The 19804-nt window shown below is 38.6% G+C and overlaps 1 protein-coding gene across 1 annotated transcript in view; it reads left to right on the top strand.

Moving 5' to 3' along the window:
* LOC117671425 (calpain-14-like) overlaps positions 1–19804 on the top strand; it is a 47513-nt gene that overhangs the window by 21136 nt on the left and 6573 nt on the right. Inside the window, exons 11-17 of the mRNA XM_060692627.2 lie at positions 5468–5670; positions 6960–6996; positions 12189–12245; positions 13435–13501; positions 16461–16525; positions 17426–17494; positions 19173–19251. Of these exons, the coding sequence (XP_060548610.1) occupies positions 5468–5670; positions 6960–6996; positions 12189–12245; positions 13435–13501; positions 16461–16525; positions 17426–17494; positions 19173–19251 (577 nt within the window). The remainder of the gene's footprint in view (positions 1–5467; positions 5671–6959; positions 6997–12188; positions 12246–13434; positions 13502–16460; positions 16526–17425; positions 17495–19172; positions 19252–19804) is intronic.

The following is a 19804-nucleotide window of genomic DNA, read 5'->3' as shown; positions in this document are numbered from 1 at the left end:
GAAAAACTTTTGGTAATTATGATAGACCCCTTCAAACTGAATACAAATATAATTTCAGAATGACTCAATCACACAGGAATCTTGAGAAATGTGTGATTAACTTTTAATGACTATAATGTATTTAATTGCATTATGGTTCTGATGTACTGCATGAGGTCAAGAGGGCTAAAAGTGTTTTGCTGCTGATTTTTGTTTATACTCAGTGTCTGAACAACAGCTATCCAGCACTGACTCCAGTTGCCCTGATACTGTTTTTCCATTGTGGCAATACGCTGGTGAAAACTTTCGCCATGTCTGTCACTGATTGCAACTAGATTTTTAGGAAAGAAGTTCAAGTATGGATGCAGAAAATGAATCTTTGGTGACATGTTGCACTTCATGGTCTTGTATGCTGTAAGAAGTTTGTCAACCAGCTGAGTGTAGTTTGGTGCTCTGTAGATGCCAAGAAAAGTCTCAATATCCTTGAATGTGTTCCAGGTTATTTTCTCTGGCCCCACTAACGGATCTTCAAACCACTTTTCATTGATAATGTCTCTGGTCTGTGGACCAACAAAAATGCCTTCCTTAATCTTGGAATCAGTTATTCTCGGAAACATGTCTCAAATAATGAAAACCTTCACTTTCCATGTTCATTGCTTTCACAACATTAGTTCATGTTTTATGTGAAGTGGAGGCAAAAATATCTTTATTGGGCAACAAGTGGTTCATGTACCATGTTTTTTTTTTGTCCTGGAACAAAAATTCTTTCAAAGTGGCCCTTTATTTTTAATACAATGCAAGTCTCTTGCACAGCTGTGCCATTTACGTATGTAACAACAGTACTTAGTATACTCATACATTCCAAGCAGTCAAGTCACTACTTTTAGATATCCACAGATATTCCAGCTGTATTTGGTGTACTGGATGTGCTTCAACATCAGTTCCATGTTTTTGTTCTTTTATGTATGCAGCATAGCTAACAGATACTGAAAGGTGTCCATTGCCATTGTGTAAGAAGACTTCAATAAAACAGCATGTGATAGCTTACACAGATTATTTATGTAATTAGCAGCCCAAAATCTATACAATTAAGCCCAAGAGTGTTGAGGAAGCAAAAACTTTGTTGTCCAGTCCAATCTAATAACATCATACTTTATTTAGAACAATACCAATGGGATAAAATAATCAACATAAAGCGAACAAACTCACCATCAAATCAGATCATAAATGGCGTAAAACTGTTACTAAGGTAGCCTGAGAATAGTCTGTAAACATAAAAAAGAGAGTGCATTAGTGCCAGGATGAAATCCATATCACAAATCTATATGCCACTGAAAGTCTCCTTGTGTATTTGTAGCCTTCAGTTGAGTGAAATGGTGAATCATTGAATAAACATATTTCAGATAAGCTAGCTTAAAGAATGCACCCCAAATATGGAACCCATGGGACTGAGATTTGGCAGAATTGTGGTTGTTTCAGCACCACCATGCTGTAGTACCTCTGCATTGTCATGGTCAGCTGTGGACATATAATAATTTCTAACATTCTCTGCCAGCTTCCTGGCAGGAAGGAAGGTCAATGGGTCAGCAGGAAGTCAAAGATCACTCCCACTCCCACTGCTTTTTGCCTGACTGTGGTCATTCTGTTTGTCTATTTTGGCAAAGAACTATCTCTGAAATGGTGACCGAATGGGTTATGAATCGCCTAGTAAGTAACTAAAAATCTTGGGTATATTATATTTCCATCTGGCAATGAAAAAACTACAATTAGGTGTCATATGAAGTCCTCTAATGAATGTGTTCCATTGGAATAAGAACTAAGATTGATTTTATCCTAACAAGATAAATCAGACTAAAAACTGTTGCCATATAGGTTAGGGCTACTTTTATGGTAAAAGCTAAAGTAATAAAAAAATATTGCAAATCTGAATGTCCTGCCCTCTGCTTCACTTTATCTTACTGTGTGCTAGGGAGGGTCTGTTTGAGATGTTTACTCAAATTAATTTTTTGGCCCAGGCTCATGCTGTTGTCTTGGTTGCGGCTCTTTCTACTGTCCTTCAAAGTCATTACCTATTCCTTCTACATTTTTGCCTTTTATTTATTTATTTGATTTATATATATTAATAGAGTCATATATACATGATTCTAGATCATGTATGTGAGATGATGTAGGATTGACTATCAACAGTAAGAGAATCAGTAATCAGGAAATATGATGCAAATCAGCACTTAGTAGGACAGCAATGAAGACATGGAAAAGATACAATGACAAGTCACTAACTATAAAGAACCAAATTGTCCAGACAATAGTTTTCCTTGTGGTACTCTGTGGAATTAAGGAAAATTGGATTTTGAAGATGCAAATGGAAGGAGCAATGACACTTTTGAAGTTTTGTGATAGAGGAGACTCTCAGGAATACTACAGGTAACAATAAAAATCTACAAATGGATCATAAAGCAAGGCAGTCAGAATCCTTACTCAAGGCATTAATGACAAGGCTCAAACTATCATATTTGGCATACATTGTGCCCAGGTTTTCAGCTTCTTGAAGGCCATAATGGTAGGAAAATGGAAAGATAGAGAACAACTTGCAGCAAGTTGGATAGACCTTTTTAAATTAAATCCAGTTTACTGCATACAGCCTCCCTTAAATGAGCTTGCATTTAATGAACGACAAAACTCAAATCCCAAAGAGATTGTGCAACTTGTCAAAAGCACTCAAGGTTTATTAAGGTTTGAGAGTAGTACACAAATTCAAATTCTGACAACCCTCCAAATGTTCTGAAATTTTACTTCAGATTTAATGAGAATATTCTGTTCCTGAGTGAACCCACCAGGCTTTTGTGCTTTAAAAACTAAGCTCTACATGTTGCTTTGCTGTGAAACCTGTCAGGCTGTCATTGCTTCCCATAGGCAGCTCTTAAGGCTATAGGGGATGGCTAGCTACATTATCCAGCTAGAGCAGGGAAACCAAATCTATTTGTCTTTCATGTGGCACTTCGGACCAATTGGGAGACAGCACTTTGCCATTTAAGCTCATTGAAGCTTGGAGCCGGAGACTGCTAAGAGGTAATTTCAGACATGTATTGAACATCAAGATTAATATAGTGAAGTACAAAACCAAGAGCAGTTTTAAAATTGGAAATACAATGAATCACAGCATTGACCAAAGCATAAATGCTTTGCATTTAATATATGATGCATTCTAAGGGGCAACCCCACCCTCTTAGCAGATGATAAATGGCTCCATTAGCAAGAGAGAAATACAACGAGAGTGAGGGAGAGGGCAAAAGTTGCTCTGCAAATGCTCTTGTGGTAACAAAGTCCATTGGAGAGTAAAATGTCAGAGTCATTGTGAGGTATGGCTGGCTCCGGGAGGCTCCATTTTTCTTAGCCAATGTAATTATTGATAGTCTTTCTGTGCTGAGTATTCTCTTTAGTTGTTGGTGATAGAAATGCCTAATCAGAGGGCAAGTTTTTCCTCATGGTCATATGCAATGCTCAAACTATATCTATGGTTGTAATTCTAAGGATACTTACACAGAAGTAAGTCTGGTTAAGCTTAAGGGAGCTTTCATGGAACAAACAAGAACAGGAACACTGTGAAGAATATAGACTTGGTATCAGTGGTGGGTTGCTACCGGTTCGCCCCGGCTCGGGCAGGAGGCTCCGCCCACCCACCCGGATGCTTCTGTGCATGCACAGAAGTGTTGCACATGTGTGCAAGCGTGGTATTCTTGGGTTTCATACAAAAATGGAGCTTAATATAATTTGAAAACATTTGGATTGCCCGATTATTGACATTTTTAGTTCTCGTGTTCACTTGCGTCTGATTCTCAGAGAGCACCTGGACAAGTCTTTGCAGTTTTGTTGGCAGGTTTTTTCAAAAGTCGTTTGCCATTACCTCCTTCCTAGGGCTGAGAGAGAGTAACTGGTCCAAGGCCAGCCTGCTGGCTTTGTGCCTAAGATGGGACTAGAACACCAAACTATCTCTTGCATGATCCTGACCATAATAGACATAGTATTGAATCGTTGATGGATTTCTTTCTGGTGCTCCAATTGTAGTCAGGCATGGTGCATGATGTGCAATAAAGCAGAATATGCCAACTAGACGTGGTACAAAATGCAGCAACTTCAGCAATGACGCATATATCCTGATAAAGTTAGATGAACTTACTTTGTGAATAACTTACTCATACTTTGTGAACTGCATTGGCTGCCATTTGGCTTCTGGATGCGATTCAATATGCCAGTTGTCCCCTTTAAAGACCTACAAAGCTCCAGACCTGATCTGATGGATCACCTTCTCTTGTATTTATCTGCCTGTCCAGCCAGTTCAAATAGATTCAAACTTCTCCAAGTCCTGCCTACAAGGTCTTGGAGAGTCTCTTGGAAACTGTTCTGAGCTGATTATTCAGAGGGCCTAAAACTGTACCCAAAGAAAGCATAGGGCAAGAGGGAAGGAAGTGAAACTGAGGAAAGACTAACATGGGGAGATGAGTAAAATGGCTCAAATATTTGTTTGTTTCAGCCGTAAAGGTTTAATTTCTATTAAAACATACCCTATGCATTTTAGAATATTATGGAGGCTGGATTGATATTCTAGTCATAGGGAGTAAAAAGTGTCAGGAGAAGGAAGAAACCCTGACCATTCCCAGCAGGGGTGGGTTTCACTTACCTTTACAAGTGTGCACGCTCACTTTGCATGTGTGCTGCCTGTGCATGCACCCAGTCTTCCGTACATGCGCTTTGCTCGTTTGTGCACCTTCCATGCATGCACCTGGCCTTGAAAACGTGCCTAAATAGCACAACTTGGAGCCGGGGTCAGGGTTGAAATGCTCCCAGTTCGGATCAGATCGCCCAATCTGGTAGTGATGGCGGCAAGTAGTTCGGAGAACCGGTAGCAAAAATCCCTGCGCCCCCCCCCCATGCCCAGCTGAGCCGCGCGATCATCAGAGGCTTTTTAAAAAAACTTTTTAAAAGCATTTTTTCTACAACCTCTTCAGCCGAAAAAATGCTTTTAAAAGTAAAAAAAAAAAAAAGCCTCTGATGATTGCACAGCTCAGCTGGGATCGTCAGAGGCTTCTAAAAGCATTTTTTTCTACAACCTCTTCGGCTGAAAAAAAAAAAGAAAGTTGGCCACGCCCACCCAGTCACATTAACCCCCCCCCACCAGTGAAAACCGGCTGAATACCACCTCTGTTTCCCAGTGAAAATCTGCCACCCTCCACTTAATATTAATGTTTTTAAACATTCCAGCATGGCTTTTAGTGTTGCATTTTCATCTAGAAATATCTAGAAATGATCTGCAGCATCTGTTTTTAATACAGGAACAGGATGGTATGTATATTTGTTCCCAGAGCCTGAGCCAACATTGTGAGCAGCATAAACATGTAAACCTTCATCTCCCTTCTATTACTTTTTTTAAAAAAAAATCTCAGTCATCATGAGAAATACCCTTGATTTATTTTCTTGTTTTATTTTTTAGTCCCACGATAATAATAAAAAGCTGCCTCCTTCTTTCTTCATCTGGAATTCACCTTTGGGTCAGTCGCTCTTTGTGAATAATCGAGAAGTGACTCAGGATTTCCGCCTCCCTCCTGGGACTTATGTGGTGGTTCCCTCTACCTTGGAACCTCATCAGGAGTCAGAGTTCATCTTGCGAATCTTCTCCAGAAAGCACAGCTTGCGGTAAGAACTCCTTTCTTAATTTGCAAAGACCATCCTAACAGCCAGACTTCTTGTTTTTAATTCCTCCTGTGCATTTCCAGCAAAACCTCTGTGCCTCCCTCTTCAGTTCTGCTTCCTTTTATCTCCTTTTTCACCACATTCAGAGTTTCGTTTCTTCAAACATGCTAGCATGCTGTAAAGTGCCAGACACACTGAGTTTGGTAATTAGGTAATCAGTAGATATTTTGGTGCAGATTTCTGGCCTGTATGAAATACTCTGCATTTTAAAGAATCCAGAGAATTGCTATCTGGATGTGGATACCAAAGAAGGAAAAGAGTTCTGAGATGAGAAATTGGTTTAGAATAACAATGGAACTCACAGTCCTCCGAGACTCAATCCGCTGTGGTTATCCAAAGCTGTCTTAACTTTACTAGAACAATTTGGAAGAGGGTGTCAGAAAGATTTGCTGATCTACCACAATCAGGCTTCCGTTAGTGCTCATCTGAATCAGCCGCATGAGCAACCTAAAAGTCCTCCGTCATTTGTGAGTCACAAAAATCACTCGTGCAGCCTGCTATGTGAACATAGGTTGCTGATGCCTCTCTTTGATTGTCCTCCTGTACTGCACCCTCCATCTCTTACTTATGTCATTGCTATGGTTGTCCAAGGAAAGACAATAGACAATCCACAAATTAATTTCCTTGTGTGCTCTTGCCTCTAGTACTGGCTTCATCAAGGTTGTTGAAGAAGCAGTGGCTCTTCTTAAGAATCTTGATTAAGACTGTCTCTTGGTGAAGTGGAGGGCAAAAATTAAAATCTCTTTCTACTAAAGATTTTGTTATATAGGTTTTCTGCATGGAAAGAGAAAAAGGAGATAAATGGCATTTGTCAATGTACATGTGTTGTCTATGTATACTTTAAAAAGTATACATGCACTTCTTGTAGTGAATTCTACTATAAAAAGTACAGGATATGTGAAAGTTTCTCTCTGATAGTAATTTCTTGGGAGGGCTTCCATTTCCAGTCAGAAATGGATGGGTGCTATTAGCTGTATTGTCTTCAAGCAAGGTCAAATCCCAGAGAAGCCAAAAATTAGAATATCATGTCCTCCAGATTTGTGGGTTTTATGAAATAGTTTTTTAAATCATATCTTTATTAAAGTTTAAAAATCTAAAATATACTTTGAAGCAAGTTAAAATAACAGATCTCAAGATCAAGATAAAATAAAAGATCTCAGTCTAGATAAATCATGACACTTACTTCATCATTCTAACATTCATGGTGGTTTCTTTCTTCTTTTTTTAAAAAGTGAATTGGGTGGAGACTCGAGCTGTGTCCTTTCAAAGGTGAGATGTGATTAGGAACCATGCCGTATAGCTACTACTTTGTTTCTGTCTCTTGTTCTTTTCTGCTTAACTGCTCTCAGAGGCATAACCTGAATGGGGATGAGGCCGTCAGTGAGCTAGATTTACAAATGGATTCTGATTGTCAGTCGTGACACCTGAATGTCAGAATAAAATTTAGAGAAAAAGTAGGAGTGATTGAGCAGACCTTGCGGTATGCTTTTAAAGGGTAGCAGAAAGCAAAGGAAATATAACTCATAGTACTTCATAATGTGGAAATGGCAACAGAAGATCTCTCCTTCATCACTCATGTGCAGTGAATATTTCTTTTGACTTAAACCATAATAGCTGATCAAGAAAGAAAATCTTGAGAACTCACTAGCTAAATGCCACAGGGACCCAAAACACACGCACTGTCTCTTACTAAACTGTGGCTAAGGTAGAATAGATAAATAGATTGCTATTGAGAATAGCATCATTTAATCTCAGTTTTAAAAGAACAGTGAAGGGCTGCTAGCATGCTTTCTGTCCAAATTTGAAGAGGCAATGAGGCTGTTTAAACTTCCTAGTGATGTTGACCTTGAGGTTTAAGTCAATGTCTTTACCTCTATTCATCTGTTTCAACATTAAAATCTTTGTATACATTGTTGGGGGCCAAATGTCATATGCTTTTATACTAAGGGTGGGGAACCTTTTGAAGCTAAGAGTCTCACCTAAAAAAGAAAATCATCTGCTTTTGTTGCCAAAGTTCAGGAAAGGGGATTTTCAAGAGGCTGAAGATATTGTATGGATCAATAAGGCAATTGCTATCCGTGAATTGCAGAATATGCTGGTGTTGAAGACTTAGATGGCTATCTCATGAGCTTAAACACATTTATGGAGAATCAATAATGCATCTAGGGCAGGATAGTTTTTGTTTCTTCCGGATTCTGAGGCTTTACATTGTATACATACATAATTAGAACCGGGGAGTCAGTGTCATATAGTGATTAAGGTTCTGGACTAGGACCACGGAGACTTAAGTTCAAATCCATCTTTAGCCATGGAAACTGTCTGGTTAACTTGGGACCAACTACTAGCCCAGATTCACACATTTTACTTGTAGGGAAAAATGAAAGAGGGAGTACTATATGTATACTGCCTTGAACTTCTGAGAAAAGATTAGCTATACATCTAATAAATAAATATGATTAGATACAAGTTGCTGACAGTAACTTGTAGGGAAAGTCTATTCTCGAACAAAGGTGAATATGCAGGTCCCAAGATAATGTTGCCGGAACCAATCTGTGTCAGTCACTGGGACCAGAGATTTAGTCTTCCAAATTTTCAGACTTGTGATGGAGCTCATCCTCAGGGAACTTCTCTCTCCCTCTCTCCCTCCCTCCCCCCCTCTCTTTTTCCTCTCTCCCCCCCTCCCTCCCTCCCTCCCACCCTGTCCAGAGTGTGTGCTTTTGGGCTATTCTATGTGTGGTATTTATATGGTGCGTGGTTGTATGTGGCTTTTTACTTGCTGATTGGGGTGTTGATATTAAGTCATTGGCTGTTGTTTCTTTGTGCTGCCAAATCTTGCCTCCTAAGTACTTGATAAACTGATGGTAAATCAGCACTCCTTTTGACTGATGAGGGGCCCATTTCCCAGGCTTCAATAATTTCCCTGGCTGTTTTTGTGCCTGCTCATCCAACAATCTTAGTAACAACAAAATTGAATGTATGTCCTTGTTCATTGCAATGAAAGACTACAAATGAGTTCTGGTTTCCTTGTCTGACCACTCACTTGTCTTCTTGTAATCTGGTGGTTAGTTTCCTCCTCACCTGTCGCAGTGTCACAGTGGAAATCCATGCAGGGGATCCAGTACATTTCATTGAAAGTATCTCCTACCTCCAAGCATTACAATGTATAATTTATCCTCATATGGTAGCCTCTAGGCCAGTGGTTCTCAACCTTCCTAATGCCGCGACCCTTTAAATACAGTTCCTCATGTTGTGGTGACCCCCAACCAGGGGTGGGTTCTAAAATTTTTACTACCGGTTCTGTGGGCGTGGCTTATTTTGTGGGCATGGCTTGGAGGTCATGTGATTGGGTGGGCATGGCTAGCTGGTCATGTGACCGGGTGGCCATGGCTATGTGCATAGGGACTACTCAGAGGGCTGAAAAAAGTCATTTCTGACAGGTCCTCGCACTTTTGACTGGTCCTCACACTTATGACCATCCTCACATTTATGCCCGTGCAGCATTCTTAACAACCATGTCACTCATTTCACAACTGCTTCTCTTCACCATGGTGACAAGATAGGGCAAAAACGTAAAATGTGAGGACAGTCGTAAGTTCGAGGAGTGGTCAAAAGTGCGAGGACCAGTCAGAAATAACTTTTTCAGCCCTCTGAGTAGTCCATATGCACAAAAGGACTACCCAGAGGGCTGAAAAAAGTGATTTCTGACAGGTCCTCGCACTTTTGACCGGTCTTCGCACTTATGACTGGTCATCATTTATGCCCATTGTAGCATTCTTAACAACTGTGTCACTCATTTCACAACTGCTTCTCTTCCCCATGGTGACAAGATAGGGCAAAAATGTAAAATGTGAGGACGGTCGTAAGTTTGAGGACTGGTCAAAAGTGCGAGGACCAGTCAGAAATAACTTTTTCAGTCCTCTGAGTAGTCCATATGCATAAAAGGATACAGCAATAGAGAGGGATGAAGGAAGGGAAGGGAAATTAGAATAGGAGTGAGGGTAAGAGAGGGAGGAAGAGAGGAGGAGAAGGAGAAAGGAAGAGGAAGTAGGGAGGAGAAGAAGAGGGTGAGGAAGAGAAAGTAAGAAGGAAAGAAAAGAGAGAGGTGGTAGGTTTGAGGAGAAAGATTGCTGTACAATAAAAAAGATGAAAGGGAAGAAAGCCAATCCCAAACAAATATAAAGATATTAAGATAAAGAATGAATTGTTAAACTTTAAAGAATAAAAGAGAACAAATATGAATAAATAGCAATAATTAGAAACACACATACAAACATACAATGTATTTTCTTTCAACAGAGTATTTGGCCGGTTCATAAATTTAAACAGTGTTTAGTCATTTCAATTAAATTTACAATTTCTATATTTCCTTTTTGCCATATTTATTCCTCATCTATTTTTGTAAAAAACCGAGGTTACCCTTCATCCTCATCTCTAATCTTAATCAAATTCAATTTTTCCCTTCTATTCTATATTATACCCCTTCCCATTGTCATCTATTTTTATATCCATCCTCACATTGGTTAATTATGTAATATTACAGTTGTTTAATATAAATTCAACATTTTAATATAAATCAATTAGTTATATAACTACCTTTTTTGTATATTAATCAATATGAACATGAATATTCCAATTATTTTCATGCAATCCAATTTCTTACAAATCAATTAATTATATTTACCAATAATAATAAACCAAATAATTTCCCCCATATATTCCTCCAAACCACAACTTAACCATTTCTGCTTTCAACACAATATACAATTAATAGTATCTCAATTATAACAATTCCCTAGTTAAATAGAGCTTTTTTTGTGTGTGTGTTTTAAAATCTTGAACTCTCCTCTTTTGCCCTAAATTTCCCATTGTTTGCACCTACCTTTTTTGGTGAGGAAAAAGAAAAGAAATCTGCCTGCCTAGTTTTCCAACATTGCAACAATAGCAAAGCCAACAGCCTGCTTTACTTCCAGTTTCATTTTTCAGCATAGCTAGGGGAAAAAAAAATCTGCACTCTTTGCAAGCAAAGAGTGCAGATTTTTTTGCTGCTTGCTTTGCAAGCAAGCAGCAGAGCCCTGAACCCTAAGCAAAACAGCTGGGAGCAAATCAGCTGAGGGTCGGGAGCTGATCTAATCAAGAGCTAATTAGCCTCTGCTGAAGCTCCCGGGGCCAATAAAATTACAAAAAAACACCGAAACATTTGTTAAATTGCTGGCTCCCCCGCCCCTCGCCCACCACTATTTATTGGCAATAAATAGTGGTGTAGAGGGGCGGGGCAAGCCAGCAATTTAACAAATGGTTCAGCTGCACCACTGGCTATAGGGTGGCCCTTTGAAGCCCTGTGGCAAGAATTTAAACTGTTTTTTTCCCTCTAGCCATCAGAGGCAACAATAGATTGGGAGTGGGCAGGGTAAGCGAACGGCCGGCGATCCAACAGAGCAGAGAGTGAGGGTGAGTGAAGGCTTGGGGGGGGCGAGAGAGGGCTTTGGCGACCCCTGTGAAATAGCCATTCGACCCCCAAAGGGGTCGCTACCCCCACTAGGCAGAGTGTGATGCCTACTTTCAGATCTTGGAAAGTGCATTTTACTGCTTCCAAAATGTTTTTGATGTATGGCATGGTGTGCCATGTACCATGTTTCTCCAAAAATAAAACCCTGTCTTATATTTTTTTTTAACTCTGAAATAAGTGCTTGGCCTTATTGCCATGAGCTCCAAAGCCCGATTAGGCTTATTATCAGGGAATGTCTTATTTTGGGGGAAACAGGGTAGTTGGTCTTGTACCTTGTTTCTTCCTTTCTCTCCCTATCGTGTTGTGTAAACATCTTGTATAAATACTTGTGGGTACCCATTCTGTCTGAATTGTTCACATAGGTATCTGCTCTCCAGTTGTTTAGCTTGCTAGGCACTACAATGAGTTCTATTCTGGGTAGAGAATTTTGGGAGTTGAAGTCAGTGGTGGGTTGCCCCCGGTTCGCACCGGTTCTATAGAACCGGTAGTAAAACTGGCGGGAGGCCCCGCCCACCAACCCTGATGTCACCAAAATGCTTCTGCGCATGCGCAGAAGAGCATGCAGCCCCCCTGCCTACCAGTAGTAAAGGTAAGTAGAACCCACCCCTGGTTGAAGTCCACATATCTTAAAGTTACTAAATTGAGAAACACTGTGGTAGAGACTAATTTGGATATTCTTGACATGATTGTTCACCCAATGATATTTTCATATGCAATATCAATGTCAAATGTCACTTGAAATATCAGTGTCATAGGCAGGTGTTTTGTCTTTGCTGGATAGGAGCACTTTTTGCACTTGGTTTTCTTAGAAGTACATCTGTAGTCATTAAAGCACACAATGCTTCTGGTTCAGCTTATTGAATATATTGCATATTCTGTATTCTATAAATCTCATATTGGTCCATCCTGAAAATTCCCCCTTCCATCTGTTTAATTTTTGTTCTATTCTTTATAGGAAATAGTTGATAAACATGAAGATTGTGAAGAATTTTTCTCTAAGTACTTTGATCAAGTGAGTATCCTTTCTGGTACATCTGAGGACTTTTTCTGAACATGCCTGACCAAAAACAGTTTCTCAGAAAAAATATGGGTTTTCCATTTGTCTGTTGGTGTGTAACTATTAATTAAATGAAATATACTCTTAATTGGGTTCACATAGCAAACTAAACCAGAAAATGGTTCGTGTGGGTTTTCTCTGCTATGTAAACTCAGCCCTTATGTTTTAAAAACTATGGATTTGTGCTTAGTGTGTTGCATGAAACCAGGCAATTTTGGTGAATTTAACCATGATTAATAAACCACGGCTTAGCCTGAAGTGTAAACCACCTCTTTGATAATAATTAAATTCTTGTAGATTCAATCATCAATGTCTGATAAGAAAAAAAAATGTCCTTCTCCAGTGTCAAATGTCAATATCCCTTAATTGCTTGTTGTAATCACTGAACCCAGAATGTCATAAATGGACCATCCCATCTGGTGGCACAGATTGGGATGTTGAAGACATCAGGTTCAAACTCCAAGTTGGGTATTGTGTGGTGGATCTGAAATCCAGATAGGCATAGCTAGTTCTTGCTGAAAGTACAGCAACTGATATATCAATGGCCTTGCTTGGTATAAGCTCCTGACCTTCGCACCTTCCGCCGCGAATTAAAAACATGGCTGTTTACATCGCCCAACCTGGACTGAGGGGGTTTGATTATTTTAATGGGTTTTAATATATGTTTTAAATTTATATTTATACATTTATGTATTTTATGTACAAATCACATAAAATAAATAATTAATAAATAAAAAATAAATGAACTAAAAAACTATATGACCAATAGAGGACAGTAACAGTACAGAAAATCTGAAGGTTTGGTTTTTATTAGGATCCACTGGGATTTCTGCAGCCCAGACATAGTATGTCCAAAAGAAGACAGATTGTATATGCTTGAACAGAATAATATTTTTAATATATCATTGTCTAATAGATGGAGGAAAGATGGGACAAAATTAAATTAAATTAAATTGAGAATCATAAACCGTTATCTTTTATTGCTTTGACATAATTCAAAAATGGATTAAAAAAAAACCCCTCAGGTTTCCATATTTTTAAAAAAGATAACAGGACTACTGCTATCTTCCCTTCCCCGTTAGTAATTTTAGATGTAAAGATGTTAATCACTGGATTTTCTATAATTTTGCCTCCCCTGCTTTAGTATCCTGAAATAAACGCAGTGCAGCTGCAAAGGATCCTAAACAGCATTGCATGGACAAGTATGTCTGGTATGGGATTCTAAAACTCACTATGTATTTTATACACATTTTCACACAAACCTACATGAAATCTATGAGTGATGCAGGTAGTGCACTTTCCATTCATCCATATTTTAAGTATTTTAACTGCTTTAAGTGCTTTTTAAGTAGGAAAGTAGGCGAAATATTTTAAATCAATAAATATATAGGTTAGTCTCACAGGTTTTTAAAGGAGAATGGGATTTAATTTCCCCTTTATCCTTCATAGCACAGGGTCTTGTGTTACAGATGTATAAACTGCAACATTTACATGCTCTTAATAAGACTATCGTTTTTAATGCAAAGGAACTCATATTCCTGTAGTGCAAGTTTAGTAATGATGCTTTCTTCATGGGAGAAGGGCTGCAAATTAGTGATAGTTCCTGTATGTAAGTGCAAATGCATTCATAGTGTCAGGAAAATCTACTTCTATATATAAACTACAGATGTTTATATAGGACAGTGGTGTCAAACATGTGGCCCGCGGGCCGGATGTGTCACACGCTGGCCACGCCAACGCCCAGTTTAGCAAAGAGGGGAAAAGTTGCGATATGTCACGTGACACTGCCATGATGATGCGAGTTTGACACCCAGAGCCAAACCTTAAAATAAAGAAACATTTTGCAATTTTTGAAGTTTGATTAATTTTAATGGTTTAGAACGACTTCCAAGATACGTTGCTCATCTACTACAATTTATTTGATTCCTTAATGACACAAATCTTTAAAAGCCTCTGATAAATTGAGCTTGTTTATACACTGGTCGAATACAATTAAAGAGACTCTCTTCTGACATCATTTTGTTGAACTTTAATAAGCAACAATAAATCATTGCAGTAATAAAAGAGTAGTAGTACATAACAGAACTGCTGGGAGTCCTAAGGAAAACAAACAAACATTGATTTAAAAAATATTTTAGAATTTCTCTATATCTAGTCCAAAACTCTTTAAAGATTCCAAAGGACCATCTTTTCTCCAGGAACTAAATCAATTGCTACTTTTCTATTAACCAGTTGGTATTTTAAGTTCTAATTGTATTCAGAAAACTTGTAGGTAATCTAGCTAGTAGTAGCAGTAGGCTGCAAGATGGTTAAAATCTTCTCTTTCTCTCTCTCTCTCCTGTTTTATTTTTTTACTGAAACATGAAGTTTACAAAAACACAGCATTTGGTGAATATAACAGATAAATAGGATGGAAAAATCTTAACTGGATAAGAACGGAAACCATTGAGGAACTTAACGAGATAAAAGCTTTTGTAGCATCAGTTCAGAGCGAAAGTAGAGATGGGGAAGCAAAACCTTCATCTCCTCAGGCCATGCCAGTCTTTTTAGCTTCCCCAAGAGTGAGAGTAGACAGCTATTTCATCGCTCTTGAACATCTTTCCAAAGTAACCCATCAGGCATGGGGAAATCTATAACGAAACTAACCAGGCTATGCAGCTCATCTTTTATTCTTCATAGGCAATCAATTTTAAAGCTTTCATTTCCAAACTTTACAGTGCATGATTCATATTTAATAAACAGGGCAATAATGAGATTAAAACATCATTGGTTTCTGTAGAGAAGGGATCAGTGAATTATGAGCCTGGCGCCTGCTCAGTAAAAGTCTGCAGGCAATCTATAATCATGATTTGCAACAAGATTAGATGCTCTTTCTGTTTCATTTCTTGTCATTCGTGTATCACTAGGACTGCTTGGGACTAGCTTTTAACTTGCCTATTTATTCTGTCTGAGAGAGGCAGAGAGAAAGAGGGCAGGAGGGAGGAAGAACGTAGAACTGTCAAGATTTATCCATGTTCCTGTTCTATTTCAGCTGGTACAGTTAGACAAGGGACAAATCAAGCAGAAAAAAAAAAGAGACTAGTGACTTCTCCCAAGGTCATTCAGACATCCTGCTAAGCAGACTTCCTTGGTACTAGAAATGAACAGCAGCAACATTTTACCAAGATGCCCAAATAAAAAAGCCTAAAATGCATTCCATTATCATTATTATTGTTTTGGCAATTGATCTAATACCTTCTCCAAGCTGGAACCCTTAGGATAACTTGACTGAATTAAAGAGAAATAGACATACCAATGAAGGCTTGTTCACTCAGTAGATAATTATATTTAAGATAGCTTTATGGGTTACAAGTACTTTTTGTTAACAAATAACTGCTGCAGGAGCAAGAGCATCAGAAAGTTATTGCCTCTATGGTGGAAAGATTTGGTGTGGCCCACAGTGGAGGATGGTGATGATGGAACTTAGATGGCTAAATTGACTTCTTTGATTAGACAAAAGACAATACGTACATTTTTTGCTGACTGGAAATCCCTTAGGGACTTTTTGCATGGAACAGAAAAAAAAATAAGCTTATGATTTGTGGTTTTGATGATTTGGCAGGAGAGATTATAGAAAGAAGAGAGTTATATGAAAGCATAAAGTAAAACCTAAATTTATAAATGTACTTACAACTGATATAAAGATCAGAAGCTACTTCTTTGTGTCTTTTTTCTTTCTCTTCTATTTTCCTTTCCCTTTTCCCCCTTTCTTGTACTTTAAGCTTTGTTTCTTTTTGTTTTCTTTGCCTTCTTTTTCTTACTTTATGTACGTTTTTTAAAAATTATTTAAAAATATACATTTGTATGTATGTGTGAGTGATGTTCCTTTCTTTATTTGAGGGACTCTATGGTTTCTCTATGTTCCTTTCTTTATTTGAGGGACTTCTCAGAAGTAACTGCTTGACTAGTGTGAAGAACAGGATAGTTTGTCATTTAGTATTTTGTGTGAATTTGGGAAATTATGGTTTATTCACAAATTAGAGTTAAATAACCTGGATTAGCATTTTGCAGCAGCTCATTCATTTTTTATGTTCACATTGAAGTTACATTGGCTCAGGTCCCTACTCTTCTGTGGAGAATATGATTGTATTATGATTATACTTTTTCATTTCTTTCTTTTTTTCCCTCTAGATCATCAAAATTATGGGATGAGATTTAGCCTGGATGCTTGCCGTAGTATCTTGGCCCTCTTAGATGTATCCTGCTTTTGGTTCTTAGTTGTGTCACCTATTTTGCTAGCTTGACTAATTGAAGAATGCAATTCTTTTTCTGTAATAATTACTTGTTTACCGTTCTTCTGAACTCAAAGGGAAAAAGGATAACAAAGGAGAGAGGAACATATGCTTTCATGTATTATGAGTGTGCGGTTCCCTACATGTTGTCCCTGTCAGGGTTCCGATGGATGCCCTAATTAAATCATGAGCCTCGAGCCAAACTTCGAGATGGCAACTCGAGAGCAGGCCAGGGATGCTTTGCAAGTTGACAGTCCCTGACTCTCATCACTGTTTTGTGCTACTCTCACTTATCTCTCTGTTTCATAATCACATTTTCTTCCCTTAAGTATTACCCTAAAGATTGAGATCCTCACAAACAATTCAAGTCCAAGAGCTTTGCCATGAGGGCTGCATAATAATATCAGGACAGTGAGAAAGAATGAAAGGACGAAGCATCTTTCAGTGGGTATGAATCTCTTTGCATGTAAAACAGGCCAGAGTACTTGGCTTAAGCCTTAGGAAGGACTGCAGGATTTAGAAGCATCTATATCAACAGTCCAGCCTTATAAATTATTCATCTGAGCTAACAGGGGGTTATTTTTCTTCCCATGTCTATTCAGCCTGACATCTGGCTTTGCAATCTTGGAAATTAATGGTGAAGAGATTCTTTTAGGAATTGGTACAATGTTCCCTAGGGCATAATTCAAAGACCTTCAAAATCAAGACCTAGTTTTGACTTTGAGTATGCTAGACACAAGGCATGCTTTACTGAAAAAAATTCCTATCCTCCTTTTTGCCGAGCTAACTTGGTTTCCAGCTTTGCTATCTCTTCCTAGCCCCAACCTTGTCTGTCATATTGTATGCCTTAACAGCATAACTCAGCTTAACAGTACTGGAACCTTGAGCATTCAAGAATTCAGATTTCTCTGGAAGAAGCTGCTCCTTTACCAGGTAAGCAACAATGTGGGGTGTGTGTGTATGTGTGTGTGTGTGTGTGTGTGTGTGTGTGTGTGTGTGTGAGAGAGAGAGAGAGAGAGAGAGAGAGAGAGAGAGAGAAAGAGAGAGAGAGAGAGGGAGGGAGGGAGGGAGGGGGAGGGAGAACAGAAAAATCACCAATAGATCACTGAGGAATGGAGAGAAGAGCCCTTATGATTTCCCCATTTTTGCTCCCATTTTTGCTCCCATTTTTGCTTTAGACAGTATCAATGATTGAGTCGAGAGTGAATCAATATGCACAATTGCTTCTATACCCTGTCAGCTCCAATGTAGACAATAAGGAGAAAAACAGTTTCATACTGTCATTCCAAGGCTGCTAGACTTCAATAGCCAGAGCATTTAGGCTTATATGCCACCTCATAGCACTTTACATCACTTTCTGGGCAGAAAGTGCCCAGAATTTACATATTGCCCCCAACAATCTGGGTCCTCATTTACCGACGATGGAAGGCTGAGACAACCTTGAGATCCATCAGGATTGAACTCCAGGCTGTGGGCAGAGTTTGCATGCAATACTGCTCCTGTGGCAATCTCATAGTTTGACTGATATAATGGCATTTAATTGAGGGCAACAGAAACCATGAGCAATATATCTTCCATTCTTCTTATAAACATTTCAAGACTTCCTGATCTCACATTGAACTTTATGATTAATTGGCGTCTCTCTGCTATAAATATGTGTGATCGTGTGATCCAAGAATCTGGGCAGAATCTGGGATTCAACTATTGCTGATACGTATCTTCTTTTGTTTTCAGAGTTCATAGATGACTTGTTTTTCTAATAATGCATCTGTTGGGTTTCTGCTACCAATGTCCCAGCAAACTTTTAAAAAAGTGATAACAGCTGTTTGAGAAAGGAACAGCTGTTTCCAAGATAAAACATTTAAAATATTTTTTGGAAACGGAAAGAAAAGGTAGTCGTTGGTAGCCACCAAGATCAGGGTTAGGTTTTCCTAAAATAGTTTCTAAAATAGTTTCACCCACCATATGCCAAAATACCAGCAACATTGTTAATTTGCAATAAATGAAGACAAAAAACTGGCAATTTCCCCTACAGTTAAGGCAATTCAAATTCTCTGGCAAGAAAAGCTACGATATGTAACCAGTACAAATTGTACATGCCGATGTGCATTATGTTGTACCTAACTTCACCAATAAACACCCATCTGCTTAATTTAAAGAAAATGGGGAAAATATAGGCTAAAATACCTTTCTTCATTATTGCCAGTTGTAGAGATTTAGCACACTTATGTTCCAATCACTACTCCCTTGTGAATTGTGCCTTTTTAGGAATGTCTGAAAGTTTCCCTCCATTGTGGAAGAAAAAATGCAGCAAACCTAACCATGTTTTGCACAGAACTGAGTGTTTTAGAAAGCAGACATCCTTAGCTGAAGAACCATTTTAATTTTTCTTAAAAATTTCCATCCGATGAAACATTCCTGTCTTATATTTCGTAAGCAACCTCTCCAAGAGTTCTGCTAGTTCTCAGCCTCTCTTTAGCTAAAGTTGGATCTCTTGGGTCACTGAAGAAAAGGAAGACATTAATGGAAGGCTTGACCAGCAGTGAAACTGGCTGCTTAGCATGATTTCATGTTATTAATTTGTCTTTTTCTCTTGAAACTCTCATGGCAGGAAGTTTTCCAGAAAAAAGATACCCATCAATTAGGAACCTTGGATCAGTCAGAATTGCGTGTTGCTATGCAAGAAACAGGTAAACAAAAATTAAAGTAGCAATAAGATGGTTTTGTATCTAGATGTCATGATTTGTTTTTGATCCCCTAGTCAGATATAAAATAGCAAACTTCTGAGCCCTTTAGTTTTTCCACAGAAATATCCTATAGCTGCCAAACCTTATAAATGAGTGAATGGTATAAATGGTGGTGACTGTAACTCAGTCACATAAGCTTTGAAAGCAAAAATCCTGGTTTCAGTCTTGGAATTAGCATTTAAAAAGCTTTCAGGTGACAGAGCTGAAGGACAATTCAGCCCTCAGAAAGAACTTTGTCCCTTACATCAACCCCATCTCTGAAAAGTGAACCAAATTTCCATTCCTCATCCACCAGAAGCAATATTTTTTGCTTTAGGTGTCTATGAAGCTTAAGGTGCTGTTTTCTATTTAATCTGCTCAACCATCCTTTTTCAAGAATGCCTTTGTGTGTTTTGGGATGCATGTCTTTCTTTGCTGCTCCTTTTATCATACCTGGCACCTAGAATTAACCTCTCATCGGCAGATGCTTGGACTAGCCTCCATCTAAAGCAGGTTT

Source organism: Pantherophis guttatus, chromosome 1 (assembly GCF_059756535.1).
Source record: "Pantherophis guttatus breed Tessera chromosome 1, ASM5975653v1, whole genome shotgun sequence".
Classification (NCBI taxonomy): domain Eukaryota; kingdom Metazoa; phylum Chordata; class Lepidosauria; order Squamata; family Colubridae; genus Pantherophis; species Pantherophis guttatus.
The sequence above is the reverse complement of the archived record's forward strand: the minus strand, read 5'-3'. Positions and strand labels throughout refer to the sequence as shown.